Source organism: Hemibagrus wyckioides, linkage group LG22, assembly GCF_019097595.1.
Source record: "Hemibagrus wyckioides isolate EC202008001 linkage group LG22, SWU_Hwy_1.0, whole genome shotgun sequence".
NCBI lineage: Eukaryota > Metazoa > Chordata > Actinopteri > Siluriformes > Bagridae > Hemibagrus > Hemibagrus wyckioides.
Genome location: NC_080731.1, coordinates 20,099,011 through 20,123,865, shown reverse-complemented (window position 1 = coordinate 20,123,865; position 24,855 = coordinate 20,099,011). Strand labels below are relative to the sequence as shown.

The following is a 24,855-nucleotide window of genomic DNA, read 5'->3' as shown; positions in this document are numbered from 1 at the left end:
TATAATCAGACTTCAAATAAGCATTGACATTGTTATGAAGTTTAACGTAATGTCTCATATCTCTTGTAAAGACATAGTTTATTAAAGTATAAAAGACATTCTTTCTTATGAGCTGAAAAGAAAAATGAAGAAAGTTTTAATGCTTTACCTGCTGACTGCTGAAATCCTTAAACTAGATTTGAAAGCAGATTTTCTGCTAACAGCCAGGAGATATGACCAGATGGCTCCTGTTTCCTATTCATTATGCAGCGTTTATTATAATCTCCTCTGTTATTCTACCTCACGTCACACACACACACACACACACACACACGGTTTTATTTATCACAGATTTTCAGCTTGTTTCAACACAGACACTCTTATAGCTTTAGAATTGTTTATGTAATTGGGTTTGGTTTTTTTACTCATTTTTACTTGTTTATTAGTGTTGCATTATTATTATTATTATTATTATTATTATTATTATTTTGTGTGTGTGTGTGTTACGTACTGTGCAGGTCTGACATATCTGGACGATCTGCTGCCGAAGCTGTGGGCGTTCATCTGTGAGCTCGGACCTCAGGGAGGACTCAAACTGTTTCTCGAGTGTCTCAACAACGACACAGATGAGTCCAAACAGCTGCTCGCCATGCTCATGCTCTTCTGTGACTGCTCACGACACCTGATCACGTCAGTGACACACACACACACACACACACACACACACGGTATTCCAAATCATTTGTCACAGTTCCAATGAGCTCTTTAATTTCACAAATATTAAGAATTTTTTTTACTGTACACACCGGCGTCTGGTTGTGATGCTTGTGTGTGTTGAATGTTGTGTCTGATGAACAGGATCTTGGATGATATTGAGGTTTATGAGGAGCAGATTTCCTTTAAGATGGAGGAGCTCATCACCATCTCTTCCTTCCTAAACACCTTTGTGTATAAAATGATCTGGGACGGCATTCTAGGTGAGCTCCCATAATGCTCTTTGTTTCTCACAATACAGTTTGTGTGTGTGTGTGTGCAGGAATAAATTTTGTGTGTGCTGTGTTGGCAGAGAATGCGAAAGGGGAGAAGCTGGACCTGTTCCACAGTGTGCACGGCTGGCTGATGGTGCTGTATGAGAGAGACTGTCGCAGGAGATTCACACCTGATGAACACTGGCTGCGCAAGTGAGTCTGACCCGTGGGATCTAGCATCAGGATGCACGTGCACATGAGACAGTCTGAATGGAAATTCTAAGAATACTATAAATTCTAAGAAATTTCCTAACAATTATGTTATATCAGAGCAAAGAAAATTATAATGACCGGTGTGTGTGTGTGTGTGTGTGTTTAAGGGATCTGAAACCTAGTCTGCTGTTCCAAGAGCTGGACAAGGGCAAGAAGAGAGCTCAGCTGCTGCTGCAGTACATCCCTCACGTCATTCCACACAAAAACGTGAGTCCCTTCGTAATCACAGCTCAGTCCAGAGTTCCGCTCCTGTCCTGTGTAGAGCTGATATGATCTTCATTTCTGTCCTGTGTTTCTGCGCTACAGTGTTCATGTATTACATCATTTTAATGACACTGTCTCACTTTTTATCCAATCAGAGGGTTCTGTTGTTTCGGAACATCGTGACGAAAGAAAAGGAGACCCTGGGATTGGTCGAGACAAGCTCCGCCTCCCCACACGTGACACACATAACTATTCGACGCTCTCGCATGCTTGAGGTGTGTCCCATCTAAAGTCTGTTTACTTCTAGAAAATATATTTTGGTGTTGATAAATATTGATATTTGAAATAAATTTTTCAAGACAGAGATTTTCTCTATCCCACCTTTGTGTTTGTGTCTCTCTCTCTCTCTCTCTCTCCCTCCGTCCCTCCCTCTACAGGATGGTTATGACCAGTTGCGTAGGCTGCCTGTGAACTCCATTAAAGGTGTGATCCGTGTGAAGTTTGTGAATGACCTGGGGGTGGACGAGGCTGGGATCGATCAGGACGGAGTGTTTAAAGAGTTTTTGGAAGAGATCATTAAGAAGGTCTTCAACCCTGCGCTCAACCTGTTCAAGGTGTTTAACAGTATTTCTCTCTTTGTCTAGCAGTGCACAATAAAGTCTACAGCTTTAAGTGCTAAAGTGTTTATTAGGTACTGTGGTAAAAAAAAATGCTTTTACACATATTTCAGTGAAAAATAGAAAAAGGAACTAAAGCTGTTTTTGAGTTCACTTCACATCATTCAATTCAACAAATAATTTATTGTTAATTTACTAATCTGTGTTAGAGGATAAGCTGGTTACATACTGGTCCACACTGATCAGTTAATCTGTTTCTCCCCCAGAAATATCCAGGCTGTAAATATGTCTTATGGGGTTTGATCATTTTATTCTTGTTGTTTAAGAAATTTAAAATGTGCTTGATCTTTTCTTCCTTTTTTATTGTTGCTTATGTTCCCTATTGAAATGCATAGGCATTAAATATTTTTGGTTTTATATGGTGAATTCTCACCCAGCCTTTCTCCTTTCACACAGACGACCAGTGGGAACGAGCGCCTGTACCCCTCACCCACGTCCAGCCTCCATGAGAACCACCTGCAGCTCTTTGAGTTTGTGGGTAAGATGCTGGGTAAGGCCCTGTACGAGGGCATCGTGGTGGACGTCCCCTTCGCCTCGTTCTTCCTCAGTCAGGTGCTCGGACACCATCACAGCTCCTTCTACAGCTCCATCGACGAGCTGCCTTCACTCGACTCCGAGTTCTACAAGAACCTCACCTCCATTAAGGTGTTCTGTTCGGCTCTTACTGCTCCGTTTGTGTTCTTTAAGGCTGTGATAATTTTATACAATCATGAACGTTTTCACCTGGATGATAGGAAAGATGTATAAATCTTATAAAAACTCCTGTTTTGATTCACAGCGTTACGATGGTGATGTCAGTGATCTGGGTTTGACTTTATCCTATGATGAGGATGTGATGGGGCAGGTAATCAACATTTTTCATTCTTACAATCAGTTAGTCTCATGTTCTCTGTCTTAGGTTTCCTCTTTTTTCATCTTTCTTCTGTTCATCTTTACTCATTTTTATTTCTCTCTCAACAGTTAGTGTGTCATGAGTTGATTCCGGGAGGAAAGACCATTTCTGTTACTAACGAAAACAAGTGAGTTCTTCACACCAACATAAAACTTACAGTTTTAGTACGTTCTATAAGAAAAGGAACATTAAAATAATTTATTAAGGGGTAGGCATACAGGTGGGCTGTTTTTAAAAAGCTGCTTAAAATGTGTCTTTGCACTCGTGCTTTATTAACATCATCTATTTGGCCTTACATCTCTCTCTCTCTCTCTCTCTCTCTCTCTCTCTCTCTCTCCAGGATCAGCTACATCCACCTGATGGCACATTTCCGGATGCACACACAGATAAAGGAGCAGACCGGAGCGTTTATCCGTGGTTTCCGCAGCATCATTAACCCTGAGTGGCTGCACATGTTCTCCACTCCTGAGGTGCAGCGGCTCATCTCAGGGGACAATGCGGAGATCGACCTGGACGACCTCAAGTGCGTCTGTCTTTCACTCTGTCTTTACTTTCACGTTTGCTTTACTGTGATTTAGGTGTATTGTATGTGAATGTACTCCAGCATGGAGTATGTCCCCCACTGAATATGAAGCTGCTTTGTTTCACACCTGGAATCAAGTTGGAGCTGGGGGTTTGAATCCCTCCTCAACCTTGTGTGTGTGTGTGTGTGTGTGTGTGTGTGAAGTTCTCCATGCTGGATTCCAGTTGCTCTGGTTTCTCCTGCCAGTCTAGGGAACTGCACTGTAGGGTGATTGGTATCTCTGAAATGTCCATAGTGTGTGAATGGGTGCGTTCGTGTGCCCTGTCAGGGGCTCGCACCCTGTCTAAGCTGTCCTTTGCCTTGTGCCCAGAGGCCCCTGGGATAGACTCCAGGTTCCCTAAACCTTGTGTAGGTAAAGCACTATTAGAAGATAGATGGATCAATAAAGCTGTTTCTTGGGCAGTTATGTAAATGAGGTGGATCTACTCTTTTCACAGGACAGTTGTTCAGACAAATAAGAATTAAATAATATAAATGTCCGCTTAAAATCAGAAAAATGCTTTGAATTTCTTTACCATCTGCTATCTTTATTCTTTGCTCATGCATTGCAGAATCCTCCGTAGGACACTGTAATGTTGAGCTGTTGTGTTAACGCAGGGAAGGTGAATTGTTTCTCTTTGTCCTTTAGAAAGCACACTGTGTACTACGGTGGCTTCCACAGCAGCCACAGGGTCATCATCTGGCTGTGGGACATCCTGTCCAGTGACTTCACTCCTGAAGAGAGGGCTATGTTCCTCAAGGTGATACACCCCAGCATGCTCTTACACCTACATGTTGATTAGATTAGTGAGAGGTCTGTAGTCTGAACTGGATTTTAAATGTTCTGAGATGTATTGCACTGATGTGTGTACAGTTCTCTCTGAAAGTGTTAGATCAGCAAGGCCAATTCTTTAGTTTGTTCTATACACTGAAGACATTGGGGTTTGAGAAATGACATCCCAATGCTTGTGGCTCTAATTGATCTCTTCATGACACAAACAAAGAACAGGCATTCAGAGTTATTTACTATTAAAGAGTCTAACAGGACATAGAGGGGCAACTAGAAACACCGGTCAGCCACATGTTCCAATATTTCCGATCACTTGAATAATGGGGTGGATCAAACCTAATCCTGCACCATCTTCAGATTTTTTTAAGACATTTAAATGGAAATGAACTGAAATTCTAATCCATCAACTCACATTCATCTTTTATCTCAAACCCCAATGTCTTTAGTGTACAGCAGATACAGCAGAACTGACCTGGCTGTTCCAGTGGATTCAGAGAGGATCGTTTATGTATCTGTATTGTTCAGATTTGTGCAGTATGTCTGTGTGAAACATGGTGAATTATCCAGCATTAAACTGGAGGCAGTGTTGATGTAATGTACTGGTGACTAGTATTAATCAGCAGTCCTGAAAATTCAGCTCTGCACTGAACTGGTACTAAAGCTGTGACGAGAGACGAGACACCAGGTGAAGGTCCTGGAGCTGTTACATTTATTTCCTGATTTCTGTCTCATCTTTCAGTTTGTCACCAGCTGTTCCAGACCTCCTCTGTTGGGTTTCGCCTATCTCAAACCTCCCTTCTCCATCCGCTGTGTGGAAGTGTCCGATGACCAGGTCAGATCAACACACACACACACACACACACACACGTTTAAAATGACTGCATAAGTTTAATATGCTTAATTAACTTTACAATCAGGAATTAAATAAAAAATACATATAATTATTTTTATATATTTTTATGTATCGATCTAATATCTCCAAATATTTTATCTATAAAAAATATAGCACTTTTAATAAAGGGAATGAGATTATCAGTGACCATTCAGAGTGCTCTGTTAGCATTCAGATGGATAGTCATTACTAACACCAGGTAACGACACCGCTGCTGTGTTATTGTTATTTCATCTGTCTGTGGGTTTCATCTGTCCTGATGAACACTGCTGATTGCACTAATTTGTTCCGTGTGTGTGTGTGTTTAGGACACGGGGGACACTCTGGGCAGCGTGCTCCGTGGTTTCTTCACAATACGTAAGAAAGAGCCGGGAGGACGTCTGCCCACCTCCTCCACCTGCTTCAACCTGCTCAAGCTGCCCAACTACAGCAAGAAGAGCATCCTCAGAGACAAACTCCGCTACGCCATCAGCATGAACACGGGCTTCGAGCTCTCTTAACACACACCTAAACATACGCTGACTCTCCTACACAGATTACTCCGAAATCAGCAATGATCAAAAAAAGGCAGAGAAGAAGAAAATATTAAACTGGGCACAGGAAGTTGTTAAAATGGTGTTGATTACACACACACACACATACACACACACGATGGAAAAGGTGAGAGCTCTGTCCTTCTCAGCATCTGAAGCCAAAGGATCTCTCCAGGCCTTGTTCACCTCAGCCTGCAGTGTGAACCTGGATCAGAACTCCCTCAGCAGATCTTATTCCTGCTTTCACTTCAGCTTCAGCTCGAAGACTTCACCCTTTACCTGGAAGATCTCTCACTGTTTTTGAAGAACACAGATCCACTGATGGATGTCGCTATAACTCCAGGGTTTGGAGTCTTCTCATGAGGTTTGGGACAGAACCCCTCCCAACAGTCCGAGTGTAACACCCAGACGCAGACGTGGACTCGCCTCTCACTCAGTTTCTGCAATGGAAAGCAATACGGATGCAACACAAAGCCATGAAATACACCACATGAAGCTTGCTGAAGATTTACTGAGACGTTTGTGTAGAATAATTTACACAGCTCTTTGGATCACTGCTGTTGGTTCATATTGTGGCACCATGTGAAAGATCTAGAATAACAAATTTCCATGTATTTTTTGGTTTCCTTTTACACTACAGGAGGAGAGAGGAGTGGATTGAAGTGACTTTTTGCACATGATTTAAATTGGAGCAGGCTGCCTGGAGTCTCGGTGGAAGTTAGTCGGACTAATTTACTCTGGTTCTTAGTTTAACGGATTTTATTGTTCTGAAAGTTAGCGAACAGAAACGCTCTGATATGTTGTGTAAATATACAGAGAGCTGAGAATTCTAATGAAGAATGAATATCTGTAGTGGCGTGCTGCACAATCCACCAGCAGCACTAAACATAACACAAATATTACAACTGTATTGTATTTTATCTTATTTTTTCCTCTCACTGTTTCTTCACATTATGGTGTGTTTGTCTCTTTCCTTTCAGCTGCTTACACGTTGTGTTTAGTTCTTTTAACGTTTTTTTTAAACTCATATTTATTTGTCCCTGTGCTTTTTATACTTTGAAAACTGATAAGTTTTCAAGTCAGTGCGCGCACGCACACACACACACACTGCTCTGTCCATTGTTTGAGTGTTACACTGGAAACAAGCCATATGAAGGAGGTGAGTGAATGGAGACTGGACTCTGAAGTTCTCCTCTTGCATGATGTCATTGGATGCTTCAAAACTGTGCTCCTGCTTGTAAATTCACAAATGAGGGCATTATCTTTTTTCTTTTCTGTTAAGATAAAAGTATCTAAACTATGTATGAGATGTAAACAGGGCTCCGGGTGTTGGTGCATGAGCTGGGGAAAGAGCTGATGATGTTTTGTTTAAGGCTGAAGATGAAGAGCAATAGCTTTTTTCTCAGAAACCTTTAGTGTCACAGTGTAATGTTTTGGTGTGTGTGTGTGTGTGAGAGAGAGAGAGATACTAAATTAGAATCTTGTATATCAGCCTCACCTGCATCGCTTTTCATCTTCCTCTCATCTCCTGCATGTCGTCCCCATTCTGCTCTTTATTCAGCAGTGTTGGTGTGTGTCATTCAGATCATGGTGCTGAGATGTGACCGATCTGCACACACTGCAGGATGGGGTTTAATGTGGTGTGTTGTCCGTGTCCAGGTCTGATCATCACTGCTGCTTGTCTTACTGGTGTGTTCTGTCCGACTTTGAGAAGCAGATGTCCGGTGTGGATCAGCTCCCAGCTTCCTGCTTGGATGTTGCTGCTGATCCTAATGAATTGATCACAAGGGCTTTGGACTGCATATATATATCCAGATGGATTGGTGTGTTCCTGCTGATCATATGCTCATTGTGTGTGTGTGTGTGTGTGTGTCTATGCTCTTCAGGTTGTAGGACTGACTTTTTAATGCAAAGCAAACTAAAGACTTTAAAAACTACAGACTAACAGCAGACTGATCTTGACTGATGATCTTCAGAATTTAATGATGTCATGAAATCTTTCTTTTTTCTCTCTCAAGAGGTTTAAATCTTCATCATTCCTGTTTCTGTGCTTCAGGAGGTTTTTGGACTTGGTTGCACTACAGAAACAGCAGGTTGCTATAGAAATAAAAAATAAACATTGTAAAGGTCTGTATTATCACACGTGTAGTGATATTTATTCTGTGAGAATCTGTCAGTTCATCATGTACACATTGGAGCATTCAAAACACTACTAACCAGTGTGTGTTTCAGTGCAGCTGACTTCTGCATTCTGATTGGTCAGAAGGTGTTGATTAACTTTCTATAACAGCAGTTATGACTGTGTTGCAGATACAAATTACACTGTTATTAAGCCATCCATGTTAATATGTTATTGTTTCTATAGCACCAGCTCAATTACAGGAACTTTATAAATTATGTAGAAGTAAGTTTTCTGCTGTGGGAATGTCTTCAGCACAGAGGAGAGGAGTTTACACTTTCTGATTTTAAGAGAGAGAGAGAATAAAGAGATGCTGGTGAGGGAAAGACTGTTTATAGCTGCTATAATGCAGTAAGAACAGGAACGATCACTGGATAAAATACAAACTCGTACATTAATGCATTAAAAATTGACTTAAACAATCAGATAAGAGAAATAAACACTTCAAGATGTTTTAGAAAATTAACAGCTTCAGGCTGGTAACACTGCAGTAAACTGCTGACTGATTGTTTTCCATATTATTTACACATCTGTGTTGAACATGGGGTGTGTTAAAGTGTTGGTTACAGATCAGAAGGTTGTGAGTTCAAATCCCAGGATCACCAAGCTGCCACTTCTGACCCCTTAGCCTGACTGGTTAAATGAGATAAATGTAAAGTAAACGCACATAAGCTGGATATGTCTAAATACACTATTTCCAAAAGTTTTGGGACGTCTGCCTTTACCTGCACATGAATGTAATATGGAGTTGTCCCGCCCTTAGCAGCTAGAACAACTTCAACTCTTCTGGGAAGGCTTTCCACAAGGTTTAGGAGTGTGTTTATGGGAATTTTTGACCGTTCCTCTAGAAGCATATTTGTGAGGTCAGGCACTGATGTTGGAAGAGAAGGTCTGACTTGCATTCATTCCAAAGGTGTTCTATGGGGTTGAGATCAGGACTCTGTGAAGTTCGTCCACACCAAATTTGCTTATCCATGTCTTTATGGACCTTGCTTTGGTCACTGGTGTGCAGTCATGTTGGAACAGGAAGGGGTCATCCCCAAACTGTTCCCACAAAGAGCATGAAATTGTCCAAAATGTCTTGGTATGAAGCTGAAGCATTAAGAGTTCCTTTCACTGGAACTAAGGGGCTGAGCCCAACCCCTGAAAAACAACACCTGAATTCAAACATATGGAGAGGTGTCCCAAAACTTTTGGCTATAAAGTGTATGATGGAAATGAAGAAATATGTATAACACTCTCTTCACTGTTAGTAACAAAGCCTGGATTCTCTCTTTATTAATCCCTCTTCATCCTGAACAGAGCCTCCAGTCCTCCTGGTATGTGAGAAAGATCCCTGCAGAACCAAGCTTCACTACACAGATGGAAATAACCAGGTCATGAGCAGCGTCTGGTTTCATCCACAGTAAATGTAAAAGAGTTTCATTAGAGTTTTGGTTCTCACAGCCTGAGAGTGATTAGATTATGAGAAATCTAGTATTTACTTTAGAGATCCTAGACAAACTTTTGATATAAACTCTGGGATTGTACTGTTAGCCATTTAAAAAGATCGTTTTAAATATGAAGTTTTCACATTTGAATTTAGAATTATTATTGTTTTTATTGTTATTGTTATTTTTTATTTTATTTCTTACAAAATATATAGAGCTTCAAATCTGAAGTTGAGCTTCAAATCTGAGCTTCAAATAGAGCTTCAAATCTGAAGTTTACCAGCTTAAAGAATGAAACTGTAATTATATAAATGTACTAATTGTAACTAATTAAATCTAACAGTAACTGAACAGTAACAGATGTGGACATGAGGCTTGTTGTTGACTGAGGGTGGTGAAGCCAGTAGGTGGAGCTGTTTACCTCTTCATTAATGGAAAGTGTTTCACACTGGACTGATACACAGCATGGACTTTCTGTCAGAAACACAAACAGCCAGAGATCAAACTTTATACTGAACTGGACAGGAGATAAACGAGAAATGTGTATGAGCTTCTCTGAGCTTCATCTGATTCTCTGAGCTTCATCTGATTCTCTGAGCTTCATCTGATTCTCTGAGCTTCATCTGATTCTCTGGACTTCATCTGATTCTCTGGACTTCATCTGATTCTGAGCTTCATCTGATTCTCTGAGCTTCATCTGATTCTCTGAGTTTCATCTGATTTTCTGGACTTCATCTGATTCTCTGAGCTTCATCTGATTCTCTGAGCTTCATCTGATTCTCTGAGCTTCATCTGATTCTCTGAGTTTCATCTGATTCTCTGAGCTTCATCTGATTCTCTGGACTTCATCTGATTCTCTGAGCTTCATCTGACTCTGAGCTTCATCTGATTCTCTGGACTTCATCTGATTCTCTGAGCTTCATCTGATTCTCTGGACTTCAACTGATTCTCTGGACTTCATCTGATTCTCTGAGCTTCATCTGATTCTCTGGACTTCAACTGATTCTCTGGACTTCATCTGATTCTCTGAGCTTCATCTGATTCTCTGAGCTTCATCTGATTCTCTGAGCTTCATTTGAGTCACTCATTCATTCTCTTGTGAATTTTCTTGAGACACTAAATTTATAATTAATTGAATTAAAATCTGTCCAGATCCTGAAAAGATGCCTGTTAGACCACAGGTCTACCACCACCACCACCACCAGGCTTCACAGTGGGCGGAGTTTTGGTGTTGATGTGCAGTGTCCTGTTTTCTTCACAAAATCTTAAACTTTAGGAGACGTCCATATAAATAAAGTTTACATCCTTAAAAAAATACAGACTCTGTTAATGTTTCAGTAATTCATTTTGTGTTGAGAAGAAAAAATACACTTGTCATGTGTTGTGAGTTTGGACAGAATCCATCCCTCTCCACCCTCCACCCCAACCTCCATCCTCTCCACATTTCCACCCCAACCTCCATCCCTCTCCACCCTCCACCCCAACCTCCATCCCTCTCCACCCTCCACCCCAACCTCCATCCCTCTCCACCCTCCACCCCAACCTCCATCCTCTCCACATTTCCACCCCAACCTCCATCCCTCTCCACCCTCCACCCCAACCTCCATCCTCTCCACATTTCCACCCCAACCTCCATCCCTCCCCACCCTCCACCCCAACCTCCATCCCTCTCCACCCTCCACCCCAACCTCCATCCTCTCCACATTTCCACCCCAACCTCCATCCTCTCCACATTTCCACCCCAACCTCCATCCCTCTCCACATTTCCTCCCCAACCCTCATCCCTCTCCACCCTCCACCCCAACCTCCATCCCTCTCCACCCTCCACCCCAACCTCCATCCCTCTCCACATTTCCACCCCAACCTCCATCCCTCTCCACATTTCCACCCCAACCTCCATACTCTCCACATTTCCACCCCAACCTCCATCCCTCTCCACATTTCCACCCCAACCTCCATCCTCTCCACATTTCCACCCCAACCTCCATCCCTCTCCACATTTCCTCCCCAACCTCCATCCCTCTCCACCCTCCACCCCAACCTCCATCCCTCTCCACATTTCCTCCCCAACCTCCATCCCTCTCCACATTTCCTCCCCAACCTCCATCCTCTCCACCCTCCACCCCAACCTCCATCCCTCTCCACCCTCCACCCCAACCTCCATCCCTCTCCACATTTCCACCCCAACCTCCATCCCTCTCCACCCTCCACCCCAACCTCCATCCCTCTCCACATTTCCACCCCAACCTCCATCCCTCTCCACCCTCCACCCCAACCTCCATCCCTCTCCACATTTCCACCCCCACCTCCCTCCCTCTCCACCCTCCACCCCAACCTCCATCCCTCTCCACATTTCCACCCCAACCTACATCCCTCTCCACCCTCCACCCCAACCTCCATCCCTCTCCACCCTCCACCCCAACCTCCATCCCTCTCCACCCTCCACCCCAACCTCCATCCTCTCCATATTTCCACCCCAACCTCCATCCCTCTCCACATTTCCACCCCAACCTCCATCCCTCTCCACCCTCCACCCCAACCTCCATCCCTCTCCACATTTCCACCCCAACCTCCATCCCTCTCCACATTTCCACCCCAACCTCCATCCCTCTCCACATTTCCACCCCAACCTCCATCCCTCTCCATCCTCCACCCCAACCTCCATCCCTCTCCACATTTCCACTTCAACTCATCTTCTGTACCTGCAAACACTCAACAACAAGCCCAGTGTCATGAGCTGATCCTTTATAACAGCTCTTTCACAATAAAAGCACAGAATATATAAGATTACATTCACGCTTTACTGGATTTACAGTCAAAATATTAACACATGCCGAGTTTATATTTAAAGTGAGTTATTATTAACTGATAATAATAGCTAAAGAAAATAATATTATTGTGTTTATCATTTATTGTTGATTATTTATTGCAACATTTTTTATTAAAAATAGATGAAAATGTAAAAAGTGGTGATCATAAACTCTTTTCTCCTTCTTCATCTCCTGCTTTTACATTCAGGATCATCCTGCAAATCTCCTCAGAAACTGGTGACACGACTCCTGAATTCTGAATTCTGGTCAGAGTGGAGGAACGTTTCTGCTAAACACCGGATCAGCAGGATCAGTGACTTTCTCTTACACTGTTAAACTGTGTTAAAGTGGAGATAAATTTGTAAATCTGTTCGTTAAATAAGAGATTAGTGCTTAGTGTGTTTTTTGAGTGTTTAGTGGATCAGATGTGACACAGAGTGATGGTGATCTCTGATTTCCTACTACATTTATTTACGCTATAATATTAAAGTTTAACACTAAAGCTGTAATAAGGCCAAATCTGACAAAGTTACAAATAAATAAATAAATCAATCACTCCACCACTCTGTAAAACCATTGGCGTGCCATGCGTTACACACCTAGGCCTTCAGTGGTGTCCTATCTGAATCAGTCCACCTCTTAATACCATCATTATGACACCATGGCTTTGGAAACCATCAATATTATGCAGAAACACAGTTTAACAGAGCGTTGCATCAAAGACAGGTATTTCATGCAGTGACAATGAATGCCATTACTAAAGCGAGAAGGCTGCATACATCATCTCTAGCAGAAGCATCAACATTAATCTAATAAAATAAAAAATACAGTCCATCCTGGGTTTTCTGTGCATTTTTGTAGTATCTTTTAAATTCTCAGACCATGGAAGACCCAGGGATTACAGTTTTGTATGTGTGTTTTTGTGCAAATTCTAAGGGAGAGAAAACACAAAAGCATTAATGGTTCTTGAAAAAGTGTTTTAAGCACTTAAAGTATGACATAACTTTCTTTCAGTTGATAGTCTAGTCTATAATACAAAGTGTTTTTATTAAAAAATTATTTAAACCCACATTTATTACAAATTTTAATAGTATGAAAATGTTTGAAAATAAAAAAAGGAAGTTTTGATCATAAATTTACAAGAAAAATGTAAAAAAGTCTTTAAAAACATTGAAAATCAGACATGGCATACATTATATTCAGCTCTGTTTTTCAAATCGAATAGGTCCATAACTGTGTTAAGCTGGAGAAGGTTGTATGTGGGATTTTTTTTATGGTATATCTATATGAATATATCAAAACAGTGCCACAGGATATGATTTGACAAATTATTTTATTCTGTATCCCCCCCCCATTTTCTTCTTTCTTTCCCCCAGGATGAACAGCGCCCCCTTAAGGCCAATATAGATACACTAATGCAGCGAATGGACGTGAACGAGGACGTGGAGGTTAGACAGACGTTACCCAACCAGGATGGAAGCTTCCAGAAGAGAAGCATTGCCTTCCCATATTTTCTAGAAAATAAATAGTTTTTTTAATCTTTATTCTGAAAAGGTGTAATTATTCAGTGACGTCATCCAGGTGTTTACTGCGTTTATTCCCCGAGTTTCAGTTTGTTTTCATTTCACTGTCAGAGCGGTTCAGTGACAGGAAGTCACGTGATTAACAGTCGGACGGTGAGCACGTTGTGATTAATCACTAAACAACCCTCTGATCACGTGACTTCACCACTGAAGATATTTCTAACCTGTAACTCTGTAAACCTCCGGTTTATTAGTTATTAATGATTTTTTACGCTCCCAAAGTTTCAGTAAACACTAATCTCTGTGTGTAAAGTTAGGAGTTTACCTGTATAAGCTCAGATCCTAAATAATTCACTCTGATTTGTTCAGTTTCAGTATTTCTGTAAATTTCAAGACGGATTATAAAATGTCTTCAGATTTATTGTGTAGAAGATTTCTTCAGCTGTTCAGGAAAATGTTTAAACCCTTTGACTCTGTAGTTAAAGGTGACTTTACACACAGGTTCTGACTCCTTGGGCCCTCCTGTAGTCCAGTTCACTGGTCCATTCTTGGTGACGTGTGACTGGGTTCTGGGTTTGTGTTCATATGTGTGGTGAAAAGTTTAAATCAGTTCTATACAAAACTTTAATGATGAAAAATCCACACAAAATAAACACAAATAAAGAATAATCCTACAGACTGTGAGATTTAGTCTTAATTACAAAGTCTTATTTTAGTGGCAGAGATCAGAATTCAACATTAAGATGCATGTAGTTCAGCGTAATTCAAAGTCAGTGTTAAAGCGCCATCTAGTGTCAAAACATTCGTAAAAAATACTGCAGGAATTTCAGAAATGTCGAAAAATAAACTATTTCTGATTTCCTGGAAGTTGTTTCAGGTCTCCTGTAGATCCCCTGCATTTTTCCTTGTGTGAAATGAAGCTGTAATGATCTGGGTTTACTGTAAATAACCTGACAGGCTTTAGATCATGAGCCACTGTGTGATCTTCTCTGTTTCACCTGTTCAGATATATTCAGGCCTCAACTGAACACACTATAGGAGACATACTGCAGAGAATCAGACAGGAAGTGACACAAGAACCAACAATGACCTCCTAATGCTTTTACTCAGCACCATGAAAACTTACTGGAAAGCAGTGTGTGAGATTTCTCTGTCTTGTAAAGTTACTAGTCATAGCTCTTTAGTCATGAAATCGCAGCAAGATGAAAGCAAACACTTCAAACCCGAGCTCTTCCTCTTACTCTCTCATGCAGTGGATGTCTTCAGCAGTTAACGTCTAATAACAAAACTCTATCAATGGCATTAAAGTGCAGCAGGCTGTAAAAACTGTATATATTAAAGTTCAATTTTTATTTTGAACGACTTGACATTTGCACAAACATTTCTCCTTCATGTTTTTTGCTCGTTTGTTCTCCTCTCTTTCTCTCTTTCTCTCTGTAGTTCAGTGCAGCTCAGTTCATTCCTTCAGAATGCACACGTTTGAATTCTGTAAATGAAATGGAAATGTTCAATGTAATTAGGTAACAGAGGCTAACTTCAGAATGTGCTGGTTGTAGTGATGACATCACAACCTGAAACAAGCTTCCAGAATCATCCTCATCTTTATCTTTATACTGTCAGGTTCATGAATAGTTGAACAGTGACATAATTTTGCCTCTGTACACAACCACAATGGATTTTGAAATGAAGCAATCAGGATGTGATTAAAATGTGAAAGAAGAAGAACAGAAGAACTGTTTAGGAATTACAAGGAATCACTCCACTAGGACAAATAGTGAAACACAAAATTTATACAAAATATTAAAAATGCATAAGATACTGCAAGAAGAGTGCATTATATAAAACACTATTAAAGTATGGAAACCAACTAGAAGAACTGAGACATCAGAGGACAGTCAGATTGTCCTCATTTACCCCTTTATGGTCTAATCCAGATTTTCCTCTGCTCTTGAGAATATTTCATTTACATTTACATTTACATTTCTTATCCAGAGCAAATGTGCTTTGAAGTCTCTATCTATGAATACACTACGTCAGTAGGTCATCAATTAGGATTAGGAACGTCAATTAGGATATCATTAGCCTAAAAACTTTGAAGAACCAGTGACTCAGCTATTCGGACATCTAGGGGAAGTTCATTCCACCACCTTGGTGCCAGAACAGAGAAGAGTCTGGATGTAGACCTACCTCTTAGCCTGAGAGATGGTGGGACCAGTTGAGCAGTGCTAGTAGATCTGAGGGAGTGAGGTGCAGTGTGGGTGTGATAAGAGCTTTGAGGGAAGATGGTGCTGGTCCATTCTTGGATTTGTAGGCAAGCGTCAGTGTTTTGAGTCTGAGGCCAGTGTGGGAGCGCAGCAGTGGGGTGGTGTGGGAGAACATAGGCAGGTTGAAAACAAGTCACACCGCTGCAATTTGGATCATTTGCAGATTATGAATTCATTTCATTTTTTATTTGGTCAAATCAAGGAGTTTTGCTGGAAAATCAGGACACAGGGGGAAAAAAGCTATTCTGCCAGGTAATGGTTGAAATAATGAATATAAAACTACTTCCTACTTTCAGCACTTCGCAGTTTTCCTCTGAAAACTGGTGACGCGACCGAATCCAGAATTTTGATTGGTCAGAACGTTGACCCCACCACCCCCTATAGAGGTGAAACGTTCCATCTGTACACGGGATAATTTGGGTTAAAATGTGGATAAATCTGCAGATTGAATGAGTAAATAAGACATTATTGTGTGTTGTAGTGGATCAGATGTGACACTGTGAGATGTCTCGCTGCAGCGCAGTTAAGAAAGCTCTGATTTTCTTCACATTTTCTCTTCATCTTTCATCAGCTGTATGGTTTTCTGTATTTACTCTATAAATCTTTACTATATTTATTTACTCTGTAATATTAAAGTATTTCCACTCGCGCCTCGCGCTGCATGCGATCATCGCCGCACTTCAGCGCCTACTTCCGGGTTGTTGTGCGTTTCTTTACGTTGCCACGTGTGTTTTGTTTTCATGGTCAAGTATGTCTTGTCTTTTCCCGTGTCTGGTCATTGGTTGCCTTCCGCCTGTGTCCTATTATCCGCTTGATTGATTTGTATATTGAAATTCTTTATTCGCTGCTAAGATTTATTTCCCCCTCAAAATTAGAATTACCCCTAATATTTTTATTTGTTGATAGCCTACCTCGATCTGTGTGCTATTCACGAGTTCGATTCACTTTATGGATTTGTTTCAAATACTCTTCAAATAAGATATAAGACTTAACTGCATCTGTATCCGTCTCCTCTTCTAACACTTTTTCTGTTATTCTTGTCATTTCTGTCTCATTTTATCACATAACTAATTGGTTAATTTTTGTTTACACCAATCAGCCTTAATATTAAAACCACCTGTCTAATATTGTATATATTCCACTTGGGCCACCAAAATAAGTCATTGGGACCTGAACTCCACAAGACCTCAGATGTGCTGTGGTACCTAGTGATGTAGTGTTAATGTGTGTTTTTACTCTTTTACAGTCACACACACGCTTCAGTATTTCTACACTGCAGTTACAGGAATAAATTTCCCAGAATTCACTCTGGTGGGTCAGGTGGATGGAGGACAGTTTGTGTATTATCCTCCTACAACCTGGCGCCCTCATTAGAGGACATCACGTTTTTGGTTGTGTGCATCATAATACTTCATTCTTTGTAACTGGAACCTGTTGTACAGAAAAGAAGTGGCTTCATTTTAAACGGTAATATCTGGTCATTATATTTATTGGTTCCTCCTAACCCCAAATAGGTAGAAGAAATCTAAAATGCAAGCTCAGGTCTTAGGAGGTTATGGCAGTAACATCAGGAAAATGATCCCAGAGACAGAGTGGATACAGAAGAATGTGGGAGAAGAGACACGAGTGTCAGTTTATTCAGGAGATCTACAAAGTCCATGTGGCTACAGTAATGCAGAATTTTAATCAGACTAAAGGTGAAACACACAATCACACTCACACACAAACAGTTTTAATCACTAGCACACTCACACACACATGCATTTGCAAACATTATGCTAACTGCTATGCATGCATAATAAAACTAACTATATTTCCTAGTAACCGTGATAATGTCCCACTAACCACTGTGTGTTCTGTGTCGTCCCTGTATACTGTATAAGTGACAACAGTAGCTGTGTGTGTATGTGTGTGTGTGTGCAAGAGTTTACACAGTGCAGGTGTTGTACAGCTGTGAGCTCCATGATGATGACGGGACTTTTAGAGGATATAGACAGGATGGTTATGATGGGGATGATTTCATCAGTGAGTTTCTGAAAACTCTCACATGGACTGCAGCTAAACCACAAGCTGTGTTCACCAAACAGATGTGGGATAATAATTTTGTTATGACAGAAGGCCGGAAGTAATACCTGGAGAAAGAGTGTACTGAGTGGTTAAATAAGTATGTGTCTTATGGCAGAGAGACTCTGGAGCGTAAAGGTCTGTAATCTGTTCTCTAACCTCTACAGCACTTTATCATCTCTACATCAAGGGCTGCACACGCACACACACACACACACACACAATATGGGCTTTATTATGTCTGTCTCTGTGTGTCTCTTCAGATCCTCCTACAGCATCAGTGATCCAGAAACACTCACCTTCTCCAGAGGTGGTGTGTCACGCTACAGGTTTCTTCCCCAAAGAGGTGATGATCTCCTGGAGGAAGGACGGAGAGGACGTGAACGAGGACGTGGAGCTCAGAGAGACGTTACCCAACCAGGATGGAAGCTTCCAGAAGAGAAGCATTCTGAAAGTCCCAGCTGAGGATCTGCAGAAACACACCTACACCTGCGTGATTCAGCACAGCAGCTTGAAGGAGGAGTTAGTGCTAGAAGTACCAAAAGGTCCTGATCAACTCCACATACAGTATAAACAATAAATCTGATTTCCTGATGCAGCAGATAATAAAGACTCTGTGCTGATTTAACAGGTGGAGGACTGATGCCTATCATCGTTGGTGTTCTCGTGGCTCTCATTGTTCTCGTTGCCGTTGTTGCTGGAATTATGGTCTGGAAGAGGAAGAACTCTGGTGAGAGGAGGAAGGAGGCAGATGTGAAGTTTTCAGAGAACAGATTTACACTTTCTAATTCTTGAAGGAGATTTGATGAATATTTTGCTTGTTTTTAATCTGAACTGATGAACTGATAAATAACTGTCTGTCCATCATCTGTGTTTCAGACTTCAGACCTGTTCCACCCGAACCCTGTAATAAACCTTTCTGATCCATAAACCATGTTTAAAACCACTATATTATTTATTAGCAGGGTTTTATCCACTTTGTGATGGATTTGAATATTTTACACCCCCTGAAGGACATTCTTCCACCAACAACACTTAAAGCATGACTGTGTTTCCTCCTGACATGACATGAGGTAAATTAAATCTCAGCTCTGATCCTGTTCATTTCTTTGTGTTTTTCTAGCAGAAAGGAGGAGATGGAAATGATGTGTGTGTGTAACAGGAGTGTGTGTATCACACTCCTGTTACACACACACATCATTTCCATCTCCTCCTTTCTGCTAGAAATGATTGAAAATGAAAATGATTATGAATATAGTATTGATTAAAGTGCAAGATGTGTGCAATGGGTGTGCAGATATAATGCGGATATAAAGCCCCAAAGTGAGGTGTGCATAAATCCAGTGCAGTAATAGGTGTTATATGACAAGTCAAAAAGAATCCAAGCTCTAGGTGTTCTTGTCCTGGTTGAGGTCCAGCAAAGCCTGTGGGAAGAAGCTCCTCCTCCACCATGATGTTGATGTGACAGAATCATGACAGATCCTGTGTGAGGTTGGACAGGTTTTCCCACTCATACTGCTTGTGGTCTGTCTCTCACGTAGCTGGAGATCCACGGGCAGAGAGACAGGCTCAGTTCCAGGATCTCCAATTTAGAGGTAAGTATGAAAGGAATTATGGTGGTTCTGTTTTTATTATTATTATTATTATTATTATTATAAATGAATGCACATGTTTACACTGACACCAGCAATAAAATGTGTCTTTCATAGAAAGCACACAGTCCTACATCTTTCACTCTATCATGACTGTTTAAATGCACACATCCTCATTGTGTATGTGTGTGTGTGTGTGTGTCTCCTGACGGTTTGTAGGTTATGTCTGGATGAAGCAGTTGAAAAAGTGTCACACCACAGTCCACAGTCCAATGTTTTCACTTCACTTTCCTTAATGCATGAGAAAAACCTACACCAGTAAAATTCAGTTAGATTAGATACCATGTGATTGGTCGCTATAAAAACTAGGTCGCTATTTTTAGGCAAAAATCTCAACAAGTCTTTAAATTGTTGCCGTGAAATTGCATGAAAGGGTAGTAGTTGACCAACAGGGGGAAGTCAACAGGAGGTGGGGCTTAGGGGTTGGGAGAAAGGAAGATGAGAGAAATGGTGGTGAAGAATTGTCACCAAGAGAATTTCAGCTTTACAGTTGAGGGTTTCATCCATTTAAAAAATGAGAGGAAGCTCATTCTCCTGTGGTGCTGCTTCTCACTAGATTTTTTTTGTTTTGTTTTGTTTTCTGCAGCATTTTGTGTATGAGATAATTAGTTTACTGAAATACACAATACAGCTCCTCTGGTACCAACAACCATGTGGTTAAAGTCTTCTTAAAGCTTCTATAAATCTTCTTTCAGTGTGTCACATTTCCTTCATTTAAGTCAGTACGCAGGAGCAAAAAAGAACTCTACTTGCAAATGTACTTGTAATTCCATGTTTCCATAAACTCCAGAATATTCATTTATTTTTTAATTCATTCCGTCATCTTTAGTAACCGCTTGATCAGGGTTACAGTGGATCTGGAGCATTTCCCATGGGACGGAACTGGGGAATCACATCTCGTGTCACTGTTTTGGTGTAAGATCTCCACCTGTGTGCAGGTGCAATGTTTTAATGTTACATTTTTACCTTACAGGCTCCTACACTGAACAGCCAGAGGTCACAGAAAGCTGTAGATTAAACTGTCATCCCCAGTGTCACTGCAAAGCTGAAAGAGGTAATCAGGTATTGGGCTGCATTGGGCTGTTTTTCTTCCTAGGAGTCTGAAACATGTACAGACAGCCACACAGCCAATCACATGTCTTTGCTCAGAAAAAAAGCATCTGTCCATTTCAGAGAACTGATTGCATGCACAGTGGTTTTAATATTTTCCAACCGCAAAGCTGATGCTCAGCTATGTTTATTCCACCACCACAAACAAAGTTCTGCTGCTACTTGCTGAATCGAAACCACTCAGACAAACCTTATTTTCCATAGCTAGTCTTAGATCGTAGACAGTGGTTTACTGAGGGCCACACAAAAAATGTACAGCAAAAAAAATAAATAAATAAATAAAAAATCCTGTACATGATTGTCATTTTTTTGTAAACACACACGTGGAGTCATCTCTCCCAACTTATGGGACACCCTGTAGAGGGTTTGCAGTACACTTTCTCTGTATGGTTACAAACTGCTGGTCGTCTATCAAGGACATAACATAGACAGAGGCTATGACTTCAGATGGCATTACTCTCTGTGTTAAAAGAGAAACATACTTCAATTCCATAAATCCTATAACACCGACACCTTATAGAGTAGAATTTCTGTATCTTGAGTTTTATTTCTTCTACAACACTAGCATAATTATTGACTCATCTCTTTTCAATTAGTTTTATTCAGAGTTGTTTACAGATCAGTCAGGCCATAAACCACATGTTTTTATTGAAGCACATGCAGCCTTTTGTCCATTTCGCAAGATGTATCTAGTGGCTTAAATATTTTCCGACCACAAAACTCTTGCCTTTTGCATTGCAGCACCCTCACCACCTCACACCCAACATGCTGCATCGAAACCACAGAAACAATGCTTGTACTCTTTGCTTTTCAAAAACAAACACTGAAGGGTTAAAGATCTGAAAACCTCACTAAAATGTCATTTCGTTCTTTGCTTCAAGAATGTAATTTTGGTTAAAAGAAATAAAATAAATCACTGAAATAAAAAAGAGCATCCTTTGTTCCTAATAACTGTACTGACATGAAGGATGCCCTTTTACAATCAATCAATTCAGCAAGGGCTTGAATAATAGCATATATTCACTTACCCCAGATGACCAAACCCCCCCCAACCCGGACCCACATTCTAATTTGCACTACTGTTCATTCAAACTCACACTTTTGTACACAATACTTATCTCATTCTACACTGTGTACATACCTCACATCTGTATATATGTCTGGACAGTCACTTTCACTTTTTACATTCTGTTGCACTTCTTCTCATGCAAGTCACTTTATACAGTATTTATTTAACTTATTCTAGCTTTTTTCTAAAATTGTGTACATTTGTACAGACATTTCATACCTGTGTATATGTGCGCACCTGACACCAAGACAAATTCCTGTAAAATGCTCTTTGCTGACCCTTTGCTGTACCTGGCAATAAAACTTTTTCTGATTCTGATTCTGATTTTATTCTTCATTATTGTACTGATCACAACAGAGTGACCCTCAACAACCATATTTATATAGTTTATATTTATATTTATTTGACATGAGCAGTACACAATTATTCAAGCCCTTGCTGAGTCGACTGTTTGTAAAAGGGCATCCATCATACAGTTTTTTGGATCAATACCGTTTGTAGGAACAAAGGATGCTCTTTTTTTAATTTAGTGATTTAGATTAGTTCTATTAACAAAAATTAAATTATTTTAGTTCTATTAACAAAACTGAAGTTCTTGTCATTTTAACCCAAAGGCACACAGACAGTACAATACATTTGGTTCATTTTACATTTTATGGAATCTTTAAATTTAAAATTTTAACTTTACTTTCAAGCATACGTATTTTATATCCACTTACCTTTTAAAGTTTTTTAATAGAACACTCCGATAATAAACATTTATTTTATTAATGTATGACAGGTATTTAGGGTTTAGGCGGTCATTAGACCCTGAAAGAGATCAGATCTGGCTAGGTTAGTGTCTGACAGCTGAAGAGGACAGGCAGAGTAACAGCTGTATGCCCAGACAAGAGAAAATGTCTGCTTCTGTGCTATGAAAAAAAATTAATTGAGGGTCGAACATGATCTGCAACAAGACACTAGAGGGCTTAAGAGACTTCTCTCTAGTCTCTCTCTTACTAAGCTGTAGTAGGCCAACCATATTTATATCTGGTCTTGAACACCCTGCCATTTACAGTTTATTTCTAATAACCTCATTAATAGGTACAAACCCAGGAACACACACAACAGCAGAGCAAGTTTTTCAACATCTGTCTTGTTCTGCTATTGAACCATAGAAACCATAGAAAGAGGGTAAACAGAGGGACAATCTTGCACCCTTACTGCCCCCCCCCAAAAAAAAAAAATCAATACAATTATGACTATACTGTAAACTGTACCTTACTCCACCTTGATAGAAATATTCAAGAAAACCTCTAACATGATCTTTGTGTCATTGCAGGATCAGGAGTCTGACTCTGTAAATTACGCTGCTCACTAATAAGAAAACCAAGAGGACAATGAGACACTGTGAAATGGAGGACCCACATGTATTATATTCATCTGTTAGATATTAGCCAGTGTTACATTTTTATATAATACCATATAGCATTTTTTTTCAATTGCGTTCAAGTATCAAATGTTGTAAAGTTTTTTCAAGACCTTACAAGTACTCCTTACAAATCTAAATTGAAATACCTGACCAAATCCAAATCTGTATTACAACTCGACTAGTCATTGACCATTTGAGGACTTTGAGGCTGTTAATCTTATTTGTTTTTATACATTAACATTATTTTAATTAAAAAAAAAATTATAGAAAAACTATGTACAGTATACAATAAAATAGACAAGGCTGATTTGGCTGGGGTTTGTTTTAAATTTTAAATAATTTTAAATTCTAGTACAGATTTTTGGTACACAAATTTCTGTTACCAGCCTGAAGTTTATATTGTTGTGTTTTTCTTATAAAACAGTAATATGTCAAAAAAATTAAAGTTTTTCTTTTATTAATTCGTGAATGTTGTGAATAGTTTCAGCAAGACATCGTGGTTCAGTCCAACAATAAGGTCCAGTGTGGGTGTAACTGGGGTTTGAGTGGTCTGCCTGCAAAAGTACCATGCTCTTGTTTATCACATGTAGCATTGGAACTACAAAACTGTTTTGCACAACAAATCCATACATTTTCAGTAGTGATTATAACCTGGAGCCTATACCTGGGGTGGGGGGGCAATCATACACACACTCATACACATTATAGACAATCAAAGATGCCAATCAGCCTACAATGCTTGTCTCCAGAAACCAGAGTACCTGGAGGAAACCACTGAAGCATGGGGAGTACATCTGTGCACATAGGGAGGAGGTGGGATTCTAACCCCAAACCCCAGAGGCAAATGTGGTCAAAGGCAATTGTGCTACCCCCTGCAGAAAAAATGTACATTTTAAATATGATTAAGTGTTAGAAGAAAAAAACTGAACATATTAAACTAAAGATGGCACTGATCTGATACCCAGGTTTAAGACTGGGCTGATACCAACAGGAAAATGTGTCATATATTAGAGGGGAAAGAAAGAATGAATATGATCATAGCCTGTAAAAAAATGAAAAAAAAAGAAAAAAAAGACTTTTTTTGGTACTGAAAATGTTTCATATAAAGAGACTATTTAAAAAAAAAAAAAAATTCTTTTTGGAAATTATATTTATACTTTATTATATTTATTTTTCATTGTAAATCTTTTTTGTGTAAAAGCTGTAAGCAAAAATATTCACCATATATTTTTTAATTGTTATCAAGAAAGAAGAATAGGTATTATGCCATGTCTAATAAAAATGGCTTAAACAATTTATATTGACACAATTACTGTTGCATTAAATATCTTATTTTGCATTAAACTCGCATCTTTATTATCACAACGTTTAATGTTTTGGCACTAAAAACACACTACCCCACATTACACCAACCTGTTTATTACACCAACAGCAGGTCCTGACAAGTTTTATTCTTTTATTATATTTATTTTCTATTCTGATGAAATTCTCTTCAATCCTATAATGTAAAGTCTAGTATAAAATGTTCATTTAACCGTTTGCTTTTTCAGTGGTCAGATAAGTATATATACCA

General features: G+C 39.9%; 2 protein-coding genes across 7 annotated transcripts in view; both read left to right on the top strand.

Moving 5' to 3' along the window:
- Positions 1–7,916, top strand: part of ube3b (ubiquitin protein ligase E3B) — a 14,396-nt gene extending 6,480 nt beyond the window's left edge. For all 3 annotated transcript variants that reach the window (XM_058375061.1, XM_058375059.1, XM_058375060.1), the window contains exons 15-27: positions 498–669; positions 838–956; positions 1,046–1,160; positions 1,328–1,427; positions 1,580–1,699; positions 1,862–2,038; positions 2,498–2,746; positions 2,880–2,945; positions 3,062–3,120; positions 3,334–3,516; positions 4,205–4,316; positions 5,085–5,177; positions 5,546–7,916. In XM_058375061.1, coding sequence (XP_058231044.1) covers positions 498–669; positions 838–956; positions 1,046–1,160; positions 1,328–1,427; positions 1,580–1,699; positions 1,862–2,038; positions 2,498–2,746; positions 2,880–2,945; positions 3,062–3,120; positions 3,334–3,516; positions 4,205–4,316; positions 5,085–5,177; positions 5,546–5,737 — 1,757 coding nt within the window. In that variant the 3' untranslated portion in view covers positions 5,738–7,916. The remainder of the gene's footprint in view (positions 1–497; positions 670–837; positions 957–1,045; positions 1,161–1,327; positions 1,428–1,579; positions 1,700–1,861; positions 2,039–2,497; positions 2,747–2,879; positions 2,946–3,061; positions 3,121–3,333; positions 3,517–4,204; positions 4,317–5,084; positions 5,178–5,545) is intronic.
- An 8,519-nt stretch (positions 7,917–16,435) lies between these two features.
- Positions 16,436–24,293, top strand: LOC131343464 (BOLA class I histocompatibility antigen, alpha chain BL3-7-like). 4 transcript variants are annotated; one of them, XM_058375174.1, is made up of 7 exons: positions 16,436–17,673; positions 18,304–18,585; positions 18,672–18,770; positions 18,920–19,113; positions 19,582–19,635; positions 20,666–20,746; positions 23,193–24,293. In XM_058375174.1, exons 1-4 carry the CDS (start codon positions 17,583–17,585, stop codon positions 18,961–18,963), a joined length of 516 nt encoding a protein of 171 aa, XP_058231157.1. In that variant the 5' UTR covers positions 16,436–17,582; the 3' UTR covers positions 18,964–19,113; positions 19,582–19,635; positions 20,666–20,746; positions 23,193–24,293. The 4 variants fall into 4 exon arrangements, with proteins under 4 accessions (XP_058231157.1, XP_058231159.1, XP_058231158.1 ...); XM_058375176.1 differs by having other exon boundaries at positions 19,453–19,635; XM_058375175.1 differs by lacking the exon at positions 23,193–24,293 and having other exon boundaries at positions 20,666–21,095.
- The last annotated feature ends 562 nt before the right edge of the window (positions 24,294–24,855 follow it).